Source organism: Geotrypetes seraphini, chromosome 4 (assembly GCF_902459505.1).
Source record: "Geotrypetes seraphini chromosome 4, aGeoSer1.1, whole genome shotgun sequence".
Classification (NCBI taxonomy): Eukaryota; Metazoa; Chordata; class Amphibia; order Gymnophiona; family Dermophiidae; genus Geotrypetes; species Geotrypetes seraphini.
In genome coordinates this window covers 7,044,174-7,056,428 of record NC_047087.1, presented here as the reverse complement: position 1 = coordinate 7,056,428, position 12,255 = coordinate 7,044,174, and the positions used below count along the sequence as shown (strand labels likewise).

The following is a 12,255-nucleotide window of genomic DNA, read 5'->3' as shown; positions in this document are numbered from 1 at the left end:
TTTCCCAGGCTGTTTTAGTATTAAAATCACTCACAAGGTGGCCATCTTGGATTTCCTGATTTAGATTTAAAAGCTTTATCTACCTGAAAACACCTCATTTTTGTTCAAAAACAGGTAGGATGGACTTCACAGAGCAGGATACTTTGGATTCATGCGGCACGTAAGAGGAGGTGGCAGCTGTTACTTTAGTCCCCCCTCCCCCTTGGGAGGATCTGGGACCTAATCAGTCTGAGGAAAATCCAAAACGTCCAAGTTAGAGCCGGGAAGCAGCGCAAATGTGTCCCCAGCGAAGCACAATCACGATTTGGTGACAAAATCCCGCAAAAGTCTGAAACAGGAACTTCAGGGGCATGGATTTCCCCCAGAATTTATTAATATGATGTTTCAGATCTATCTGATTAACAAAAGCTCTATCAATCCCTCAGTAATTGTGGCCTTGTTATCACTGGGGGTTCCCCACCAAGACCCCAGCAGAAGTGCTATGCACAGTCAGGATAGTTGCCTGCGGACAACTAAGATGATAAGGGTTCTATTTTTATACTTTTGCTTTATATGACTGGAACTTGCGATCGAGCCAGTAATACCTACCAGAAATACCCTCCTACAGAGACATCAAATACAAAAGTATCAGGACAAGAATGTTCTCAGTGATGAATCCAATGTGGTGGAACTCCCTTCCAAAGGAATTAAAACTAGAAAAGGAGTAAAGACCATCCTTTTCATAGACCACTTTAACTAATAAACCATTTAGGGGGGAGTAGCAATGAAGTGGAAAAATATCCAAACACCACTGGGGCTGATCCAGACTCACTCCCTGAACCAGATTGGAAGACTGGAGCCACCAGCGCAGGCTGTGACGAACCAACCCATGAAGAGGGATGGGAGAGTCCATGAATCTGTGGTGACCACCGTTGAAGAAGCGCATACTGAAGAGGGTGCATGTGAGCCCGAGTCCACCTGACTACTTCTAGGGAGGCTACCATGGACCCCAGGCCCTGCAGAAAATCCTGTGCCCGAGAGCAGCAACAATCCAAGAGGTAAGACTCTTTCCAAGCCGGAGTCAAAGAGAACTCCAAGATACTCCAAGCGCTGAGACAGAATCAACCAGCTTTTGGACAGGTTGACCACCCAGCCTAGTGACTGCAGAAACTCCACTACTCGAGCTTTGACCCGGGAGCTCTCCTGAAATGACTTCGCTTGAATCAACTAGTCATCCAGAAAGGGATGAACCAGAATGGCCTCCTTGCGCAAGGCCACCACCGCCACAAGCACCGTAATCTTGGTGAAGGTCTCAGAGCCATGGCCAATCCAAAAGGAAGCACACAGAATTGATAGTGTTTATCTAAAATCGCAAAGTGAAGGAATCACTGATGGGAGGCCTGAATGGGAACATGCAGGTAGGCCTCCAGGTCAAGAAAGCAGAAGTTCCTCAGACTGGACCATAAGAATTACAGATTTCAGGGTTTTCATACGAAAAGATGGAACCCAGAGTGCCCTGTTGACATCTTTCAGATCCAAAATGGGCCAGTCTCTCTTGGGCACCATGAAGTAAATGGAGTAGCTAGCTGCCAGTATGAATCTTCTGAGGAGGCACTGGTATCACTGCTTTGAGATCTAGCAACCTGAACAGTATCTGACGAAATGCTCACTTCTTTCAAGTCTGACAAGGAGAAGCGAGGAAACGATCTGGAAAAGAACATGCAAACTCTAGAGCATTGGTTCCCAACCCTGTCCTGAAGGACCACCAGACCAATAGGGTTTTCAGGCTAGCCCTAATGAATATGCATAAGAGAGATTTGCATATAATAGAAGTGACAGGCATGCATATCTGCTCCATGCATATTCATTAGGGCTATCCTGAAAACCCGATTGGCCTGGTGGTCCTCCAGGTCAGGGTTGGGAACCACTGCTCTAGAGCCTAGCTGTCTAGAAAAACTTCTAGGAACCACTGATCTGTTGTGAACTCGGCCCTCTCCCAGTAAAACTCCTGCAAGCGGGCTCCCACCAGAACCAGGGGAAGGACGAGCAAAGGAGGATCCACCAGCAGTGTTCAAATCCAAGCTAAAGTCCTACTTTTTTTTTTTTTTTAACTGCTTTCAACTCAACTCCCACTCACTGATGTCATATACCTAGACCCACTGTATCATTCCTCTACCATAATCTCCCAAATCCTAATGGAGAAATGTGTTTTGACAACACCCAGGTCAGGATGTCAGAAGGAGGTGTTGAAGAAAACCGGCTTCCAGTTCCTTTGATGTTTTTTTGGCAATACTTAGGTCAAGGAGGTCAGAATGTCAGATAATTGTTCGGTTTCTCTGTCCTTTTGATGTTACTGGCCTCTTAGTAAGACAGCTGGTCCTGGTCTTTTGTTATCTGTTTTGACAACACCCAGGTCAAAGAGGTACTTGTTTGGTTTCCCATCTGTCTTTACTGATGTTATTTGAGCGGCACGTATGCAAAGGAAGTCAGGATCTCAAATAAGCAAGCTTTACTGTCCCTTTGAGATCAAGGTAACACTTAGGACAAAGAGGTGAGATAAGCAGACTTGAGGATACATGTCAGTAATATGTTGAGGATACATGTCAGTAATATGTTGAACATGTCAGTAATATGCTGAGGCATAACAACTTGTCAAGGAAAATATGAGAGGAAATGCAATTCTGGACTTAGTTCTAAATAGACTACGAGGACTGGCGCAAGGTGTAGAAGTAGAAGAGACACTGGGAAACAGGTATGAGAATCATGGTGGGGAAGAAGATTAAGAAGAGGATAAGCACTGTAATAACGCTAAAGCAAGCATGGTCCCTTTTTAAGGACACAGTCACTGAGGCGCAAAATCTATATATACCACCTATCAACAAGGAATCCAAGAGGAAAAAGAACAAGGAACCGGCATGGCTCACTGTAGCGGTGAAGGAAGTAATCGGAGACAAGGAAACTTCGTTTAAGGAATGGAAAAGGTAAAAAATGGACGAAAACTGGAAAAAGCAGAAACAATATCAAAGCGGGTGCCAAAGTGTAAGGTCATGCACCTAAGCAGCAGAAATCCGTGTAGAACTTACACCCTAAATGGTGAGACCTTAGCTAGGACTGCAGCAGAACGAGACTTAGGAGTGATCATCAGTGAAGACATGAAAACTGCCAATCAAGTGGAGAAAGCTTCATCCAAGGCTAGACAAATGATGGGTTGTATCCGTAGAAGTTTCGTCAACCGGAAGCCCGAAGTCATAATGCCATTGTACAGATCTACGGTGAGACCTCATCTGGAATATTGTGTACAATTCTGGAGGCCACATTACCAAAAAAAGAGAGCTGAATCGGTTCAGTGAATGGCCACCAGGATGGTCTCAGGACTCAAGGATCTCCCATATGAGGAAAGGCTGAGTAAATTGCAGCTATACTCACTCGAGGAACATAGAGAGAGGGGAGACATGATTGAGACGTTCAAATACATCACGGGCCGTATCGAGGTGGAAGATGATATCTTTTTTCTTAAAGGACCCATGGCCACAAGAGGCATCCGCTGAAAATCAGGGGCAGGAAATTTCATGGTGACACCAGGAAGTATTTCTTCACCGAAAGGGTGGTTGATCATTGGAATGATTTTCCACTGCAGGTAATTGAGGCCAGCAGCGTGCCAGATTTTAAGAGAAAATGGGATAGGCATGTGGGATCTTGGGGGAAGAAGTTGGAGGGGGTGGGTCATTAGAATGGGCAGACTTGATGGGTCGTGGCCCTTTTCTGCCATCATTTTCTATGTTTCTAAGGCGGTAAGAGGGGCCAAAAGAGACTACAAGGAAAAAAATAGCCAAGGAGGCAAAAAGCTTCAAGCTGTTCTTTTGATATATTAAGGGCAAATGACCCGCGAAGGAAGCGGTGGGGCCATTGGATGACCATGGAACAAAGAGAGTGCTAAAGGAGGACAAAGCCATCGCCGACAAACTGAACACATTTTTTGCGTCTGTATTTACTGAAGAGGATATATACAATATACCAGAAGCCGACAGGCTATACGCAGGAAACTGACAGGGTTGACGGTCAGTCTAGAAGAGGTATGCAGATAGATTGATAGGCTTAAAAATGATAAATCCCCAGGACTGGATGGCATCCATCCGAGGGTAATCAAGGAACTGAAAGGGGTTGTAGCTGAACTGCTCCAACTAATAGCCAATCTGTCAATTAAATCAGGAAGGATTCTAGAAGACTGGAAAGTGGCGAATGTTACGCCGATCTTCAAGAAAGTTTGAGGGGAGATCCGGGAAACTACAGACCGGTGAGTCTGACCTCGGTACCGGGAAAGATGGTGCTGATAAAGGACCGCATCATTGATCACCTTGACAGACACAATCTGATGAGAACCAGCCAGCACGGCTTCAGCGAAGGAAGATCTTGCTTGATGAACTTACTGCACTTCTTCGAGGGAGTAAACAGGCAGATAGAGAAGGGTGACCCGGTCGACTTTGTATATCTGGATTTTCAGAAGGTGTTCGACAAGATCCCGCATGAACGACTACATTGCTGTGAACAAGGCTGCCCTGTAAACATCTAAAAGCTAAGTTACTCAGCATTTCATATTCTGCTCTTTTGACTGGTTTTCAGCATTATATCTGCTTAATTTCTCTTCTCCCTGTTTCTTACTAAAAAAAATATAAAAAAGCACAAAAAAATCCTTCTCTTTCCTCTGTTAAATCTTATTTCCTCTTCCTGCATTTTTGTTTAAAATACTGTGTTTTAGGTGGTATAATGCCTATATTTCTGGTGCCTGTGGCTCAGGGTGACTAAAGTAGGGAAAATCTGTTATAGGGTAGCACTGATAGAACCTGCAGTTTTGTTTAAAATACTGTGTTTTAGGTGGTATAGAGCCGATATTTCTGGTGCCTGTGGCTCAGGGTGACTAAAGTAGGGAAAATCTGTTATAAATCCTGTGTTTTAGGGTAGCACTGATAGAACCTGCAGTTTTGTTTAAAATACTGTGTTTTAGGTGGTATAGAGCCTATATTTCTGACTCGCTAGTTTTTAGCCATTGTGTCTGATTAGGTGGAGAAGGGAGGGGCTCTGTTTTACTTCTAAGGTTAATTGCATTATCTTTGGGACATTGCTGTGAACAAGGCTGCCCTGTAAACATCTAAAAGCTAAGTTACTCAGCATTTCATATTCTGCTCTTTTGACTGGTTTTCAGCATTATATCTGCTTAATTTCTCTTCTCCTCCCTGTTTCTTACTAAAAAAATATAAAAAAGCACAAAAAATAAATCCTTCTCTTTCCTCTGTTAAATCTTATTTCCTCTTCCTGCATTTTTGTTTAAAATACTGTGTTTTAGGTGGTATAGAGCCTATATTTCTGGTGCCTGTGGCTCAGGGTGACTAAAGTAGGGAAAATCCTGTTATAAATCCTGTGTTTTAGGGTAGCACTGATAGAACCTGCAGTTTTGTTTAGGTGGTATAGAGCCTATATTTCTGCCTTACTAGTAGTCTTACTTATAGTCCCACCAACCCCAGGGACCACTATTCATATATAGAGACCCATATAATCAGGACTACTCAAATCAAGTCACTTCACAACCAATCAAGATGACCTTTATTCTATGCAATCACTGTGGTGCTTTAATTCCAAGACATACTATTTGGAGGCTTAAGGCTTGCCCCATCTGTCTTCAACTTGCCAGTATTAAGGAGGAGCTCTGCAAACTTAAACAGGAATTGAATACAATTAAAGCAGCTTCCATCACTCCACAAAATCATACCAACTTACCACCTCTACCTCAAAGAATAAAACAGCCCAGGAATAAATGGGTCACAGTAGGCTCAGGAAGACTGCGACATGTAACACAGAAACATCCACCTTCACTAATATTACCTCTACAGAATTCCTTCGCTCCACTAGTGCACTGCGATACTCAGGAAAACAGAAGGGAGGTGGGACTGGAACCAATGAAGGTAACTCAAGAGAACAAGCGCACCCTAAGTACAAATAAAAAAGCCAAAAACAGAAAACTATTACTGTTGGGGGATTCCATCATCAGAGGCATTAACCTTGGAACACAAGGCGAGGAGACCAAAATAGTGAAATGTCTTCTAGGATCCTCAGCTACCAGGAGTTCCAGGCAAATACTGACTATAATTAAGGAAGAAACTAAGGATTTTAACACTGATGTTGTTATCCATCTGGGAACAAATGACCTGGCCAACAACTCCACACTTGCAGCACAGAAAGCTTTTCGGGAGCTTAGTGAAGGCGTGAAACCTTTTGTAAAGACTTTAGCTTTTTCTGAAATACTGCCTGCATATGGAAAAGGAGAGCAAAGAGTGAAAAACACAGAGGACTTTAATAGATGGCTCAGAGCCTGGTGTCATCAAGAAGGCTTCAGGTACATAGGAGGATGGGGAAATACATGGAAGGACAAGAAGCTATATTGCACTGATGGGCTACATATTACTACAGCAGGAAAAAGAAACCTTGCAGAGAAATTTAGACAATATTTTTCTAGGCATTTAAACTAGAAGGTGGGGGTGGTGTATGTACGAAGGACAATTATAGAGACCACCCCCAGCAAAAGAAAAGATGTGATAGTAGTAAAGGCTGCAACATAAGCAATATCAGCAACTCATTTCTTAGTATTGCAACGGAAAGTGAAACGACACAAAAATCCATACAAAAAAGGAGATTATCGCTGAAAAATAGCTGGAAAGCGATGACCACAAATGCTCGCAGTCTAAGCAACAAAGTTCATGATCTGCAAGCCCTGATATTAGAGGCAGATCTAGATATTGTTGCTATCACAGAGACATGGTTCAGTGAATCACATGGATGGGATGCAAACATACCGGGATATAATCTTTTTAGGAAGGACAGAGATGGTCATAAAGGTGGAGGAGTAGCTCTCTATGTAAAGATCAATATCCAAGCGACCGAAATGCAAGGGACCTGGGGAGAGGAAGAAGCGATATGGATTGCTCTGAAAAGAGAAGATGGAACTTCTATCTACGTGGGTGTAGTCTACAGACCTCCGACTCAATCGCAGCAAATTGATAAGGATCTGATTGTGGATATCCAAAAGTTTGGAAGGAAAGAGGAGGTTCTGCTGTTGGGAGATTTCAACCTGCCAGATGCGGACTGGAATGTTCCGTCTGCGGAATCGGAAAGAAGTAGGGAGATTGTGGATGCCTTTCAAGAGGCTCTGCTCAGACAAATGGTGACGGAACCTACAAGGGAAAAAGCGATATTGGATCTGGTCCTCACAAATGGAGAAAGTATCTCTAATGTTCGAGTGGGTGCTCACCTGGGTAGTAGAGATCATCAAATGGTTTGGTTTGATATAACGGCTAAAGTGGAGAGCGGCCGCACGATACTTAAAGTCCTAGATTTCAAACGTACAGACTTTAATGCAATGGGAAAGTACCTGAAGAAAGAGCTGTTAGGATGAGAGGACATAAGAGAAGTGGAAAGACAGTGGTCTAAGCTGAAAGGAGCGATAAAAATGGCTACGGACCTTTATGTGAAGAAAATCAATAAAAACAAGAGAAAAAGGAAGCCGATATGGTTCTCCAACCTAGTGGCTGAGAAAATAAAGGCGAAAGAGTTGCCGTTCATGAAATATAAAAAAACCCAAGAAGAGGAGAGCAGAAAGGACTACAGGGTGAAACTGAAAGAAGCCAAGAGAGAGATACGTTTGGCGAAGGCACAGGCGGAAGAACAAATGGCTAAAAATGTAAAACAGGGAGATAAAAATTTTTTCAGATATATTAGTGAAAGGAGGAAGATAAAAAATGGAATTGCTAGGCTAAAAGATGCTGGGAACAAATATGTGGAGAGTGATGAGGAGAAAGCAAATGTGCTAAACAAATACTTCTGTTCTGTGTTCACAGAAGAAAATCCTGGAGAAGGACTGAGATTGTCTGGCAAAGTTACACGAGAAAATGGAGTAGATTCTGCGCCGTTCACGGAGGAGGGTGTTTATGAGCAACTTGAAAAACTGAAGGTGGACAAAGCGATGGGACCAGACGGGATCCATCCCAGGATACTAAGGGAGCTCAGAGAGGTTCTGGCGAGTCCTATTAAAGACTTGTTCAACAAATCTCTGGAGACTGGAGTGATTCCTGGGGATTGGAGGAGAGCGGATGTGGTCCCTATTTATAAAAGTGGTCACAGGGATGAAGCAGGAAACTACAGGCCGGTGAGCCTCACTTCAGTTGTTGGAAAAATAATGGAAGTGTTGCTGAAAGAAAGGATAGTGTATTTCCTTGAATCTAATGGGTTACAGGATCCGAGGTAGCATGGCTTTACAAAAGGTAAATCGTGCCAAACGAACCTGATTGAATTTTTTGATTGGGTGACCAGAGAGCTGGATCGAGGACATATGCTAGATGTAATTTATTTGGATTTCAGCAAAGCCTTTGATACAGTTCCTCATAGGAGGCTGTTGAACAAACTTGAAGGGCTAAAGTTAGGACCCAAAGTGGTGAACTGGGTCAGAAACTGGCTGTCGGACAGAAGCCAGAGGGTGGTAGTTAATGGAAGTCGCTCGAAGGAAGGAAAGGTGACTAGTGGAGTCCCTCAGGGTTCGGTGCTGGGGCCAATCCTGTTCAATATGTATGTAAGTGACATTGCTGAAGGGTTTGAAGGAAAAGTGTGCCTTTTTGCAGATGATACCAAGATTTGTAACAGAGAGGGAGTGGAGAATATGAAAAAGGATCTGCAAAAGTTAGAGGAATGGTCTAATGCCTGGCAACTAAAATTCAATGCAAAGAAATGCAGAGTAATGCATTTGGGGATTAATAATAGGAAGGAACCGTATATGCTGGGAGGAGAGAAGCTGATATGCACGGACGGGGAGAAGGACCTTGGGGTGATAGTGTCCGAAGATCTAAAGGCGAACAGTGTGACAAGGCAGTGGCTGCTGCCAGGATTCTGGGCTGTATAAAGAGAGGCGTAGTCAGGAGAAGGAAAAAGGTGTTGATGCCCCTGTACAGGTCATTGGTGAGGCCCCACTTGGAGTATTGTGTTCAGTTTTGGAGACCGTATCTGGCGAAAGACGTAAGAAGACTTGAGGCGGTCCAGAGGAAGGCGACGAAAATGATAGGAGGCTTGCGCCAGAAGACGTATGAGGAGAGACTGGAAGCCCTGAATATGTATACCCTAGCGGAAAGGAGAGACAGGGGAGATATGATTCAGACGTTCAAATACTTAAAGGGTATTAACGTAGAACAAAATCTTTTCCTGAGAAAGGAAAATGGTAAAACCAGAGGACATAAATTGAGGTTGAGGGGTGGTAGATTCAGGGGCAATGTTAGGAAATTCTACTTTACAGAGAGGGTGGTGGATGCCTGGAATGCGCTCCCGAGAGAGGTGGTGGAGAGTAAAACTGTGACTGAGTTCAAAGAAGCGTGGGATGAACACAGAAGATTTAGAATCAGAAAATAATATTAAATATTGAGCTAAGGCCAGTTACTGGGCAGACTTGCACGGTCTGTGTCTGTGTCTGGCCGTTTGGTGGAGGATGGGCAGGGGAGGGCTTCAATGGCTGGGAGGGTGTAGATGAGCAGAGATTTCGGCAGTTGGAACCCAAGCATAGTACCGGGTAAAGCTTTGGATTCTTGCCTAGAAATAGCTAAGAAGAAAAAAAAAAAAAAAATTTAAATTGAATCAGGTTGGGCAGACTGGATGGACCATTCGGGTCTTTATCTGCCGTCATCTACTATGTTACTATGTTTTGAAAAATTGCATGCCATGGAATCGAGAGTGAAATACTCATGTGGATTAAAAACTGGTTGGCGGATAGGAAACAGAGAATGGGGGATAAATGGACAATACTTGGACTAGAAAAGTGTCATGAATGGAGTGCTGCAGAGTTTGGTGCTTGGACCTGTGCTGTTTGACATATTTATAAACGACCTGGAAATTGGTACGACGAGCGAGGTGATTAAATTTGCAGATGATACAAAGTTAGAGTAGTGAAGACACAGAAGGATTGTGAAGACCTGCAATGTGACATAAACACGCTCGAGAAAAGGGCTGGGACTTGGCAAATGAGGTTTAACGTGGATAAGTTTAAGGTGATGCATGTCAGGAACAAAAATTTTATACATGAATACAGGATGTCCAGTGCAGTATTTGGAGAACCCCCAAGAAAGAGACTTGGGAGTACTGGTCGACAAGTCAATGAAGCTGTCCGCGCAATGTGTGGTGGAAGGCAAAAAAGGTGAACAGAATGCTAGGAATGATTAAGAAAGGGATCATGAACAGATCAGAGAAGGTTATCATGCCGCTGTACCAGCCCATGATACGTCCCCACCTGGAATACTACGTCCAGCACTGGTTACTATACATGAAGAAGGACATAGTAGTACTCGAAAGGGTCCAGAAAAGAGCGACTAAAATGGTTAAGGGGCTGGAGGAGTTGCTGTAGAGTGAGAGATTAGAGAAACTGGGCCTCTTCTCCCTTGAAAAGAGGAGACTGAGAAGGGGACATGATTGAAACATTTGAGATAATGAAGGGAATAGACTTAATAGATAAAGACAGGTTGTTTACCCTCCCCAAGGTAGAGAGAACAAGAGGGCACTCTCTAAAGTTAAAAGGGGATAGATTCCATACAAACGTAAGGAAGTTCTTCATCCAGAGAGTGGTAGAAATCTGGAACGCTCTTCCGTAGGCTGTTATTGGGGAAAAGTTCCTGCTGAACCAGAATGTACGCAGGTAAGGCTAGACTCAATTAGGGCACTGGTCTTTGACCTAAGGTCTGCCGCATGAGTGGACTGCTGGGCACGATGGACCATTGGTCTGATCCAGCAGCGGCAATTCTTATGTTCTAAATTAGATTGTAAGCTCTTCTGAGCAGAGACTGTCTTGTATGTTAAAATATACAGTGCTGTGTACGTCTTTTCAGCGGTATAGAAATATTAAATAGTAGTAGTCCTTATTTTATGTATGTAAGAATTGTTACCCACTTAGTTAATAAGCAGGATAGAAATTTAAAATAAATAACCCAATTGCAGCACCACAAGATTTCGGAAAGAGAATGATTGATTTTACCATAACTGTTCCTAAGTGAAGTTAGGGTGATTTGCAAATTACTTGCTAATACGCTGACCAGAAGTAATGTGTCCTGCTGTTAACTGCTTCAGAATATGCTTGCAAGGTTCTGTGAGAAGGAAATGGTCTTGGAGGCACTTTCCCGGTCAGTGCAAATGAAAGCATAGAATGCATCTTCCTCTAGCAGTTCAGGCTGGGATATCCCGACAGATAGTTCAGTTTGAGGAGCTGAAAGGATAACCAGACATGGGAACTTCTGATCATCTCAGCACCAGAAAGTACTAAGACATGGCTTTTCCTTTAGTCTGAGGCCTGTTGCTTCAGTCCAGCATACAGATGCCTCCTGGCCTACTCTTCAAAGGACAGAGCAAACACTTCTAGCTCCCTTGTCCCTATGAACATAGTAAAACTTGGAAGGCAAGCTATCCCAGTGAGTCACAAATGTTTGGGTGATGCCATCCTTCTTTCCTTTAGCACCAGAATATCCTCCGATTAGACTATTGCTAAGTACTGTTATCTGAAGGGAGATTTTCTTATCTAGAAATGGCAGAAACTTTCTTTTGGGTGGGGATAATGTTTGCATGAAAACAGTTTTTTTCATACTGGTGTTTTTGTTGTAGTTAAGGTATGAAATAATTTTGGCTGCATGCACTAAAGTTTATAAGGACATGCTTCAGATCTTGAACAACACGGGGAATGCCATTTGACAGTAACTAAATACCCGATGCTTTGTTCTGCAATTTCTTCCAGGTGTGAAATCTGCGGTTTCCAGTGCAGGCAACGAGCATCTCTCAAATATCACATGACCAAACACAAAGCTGAGGCAGAGCTGGAATTTGCCTGTGAGCAGTGTGGGAGACGTTTTGAAAAGGCACATAACCTCAACGTTCACATGTCTATGGTACATCCACTGGTACAGAGCATGGACAAACCGCCTGAGCAAAGTGCCCTGAAAGCAGAACAGCTGTTGCAGCAGGAGCCCAGCTAAAGGCAGGACCCTCGCCTCACTTCTTTTGCTCTAAAGTACACCATTGGCCTGTGGCATGTGTTTGTGCAAATTGCAGGCCAGATCGTGGCTTCTCTTGAGAAGAGGAGCAAATGCAGGAAACCGGTTTGGTGTGCAGTTTGACTAGATTTTTTCCTAAAAAATAACAAAGGAAATGGAACTAGCATCTTTGGAATAATTCTCTTTTTAATATAAAGAAATGCATCACAGTTCTGCTTGT

At 43.4% G+C, this 12,255-nt stretch overlaps 1 protein-coding gene across 3 annotated transcripts in view; it reads left to right on the top strand.

Moving 5' to 3' along the window:
• ZNF276 (zinc finger protein 276) overlaps positions 1-12,244 on the top strand; it is a 50,258-nt gene extending 38,014 nt beyond the window's left edge. For all 3 annotated transcript variants that reach the window (XM_033940385.1, XM_033940383.1, XM_033940382.1), the window contains one exon: positions 11,780-12,244. In XM_033940385.1, coding sequence (XP_033796276.1) covers positions 11,780-12,017 — 238 coding nt within the window. In that variant the 3' untranslated portion in view covers positions 12,018-12,244. The remainder of the gene's footprint in view (positions 1-11,779) is intronic.
• The last annotated feature ends 11 nt before the right edge of the window (positions 12,245-12,255 follow it).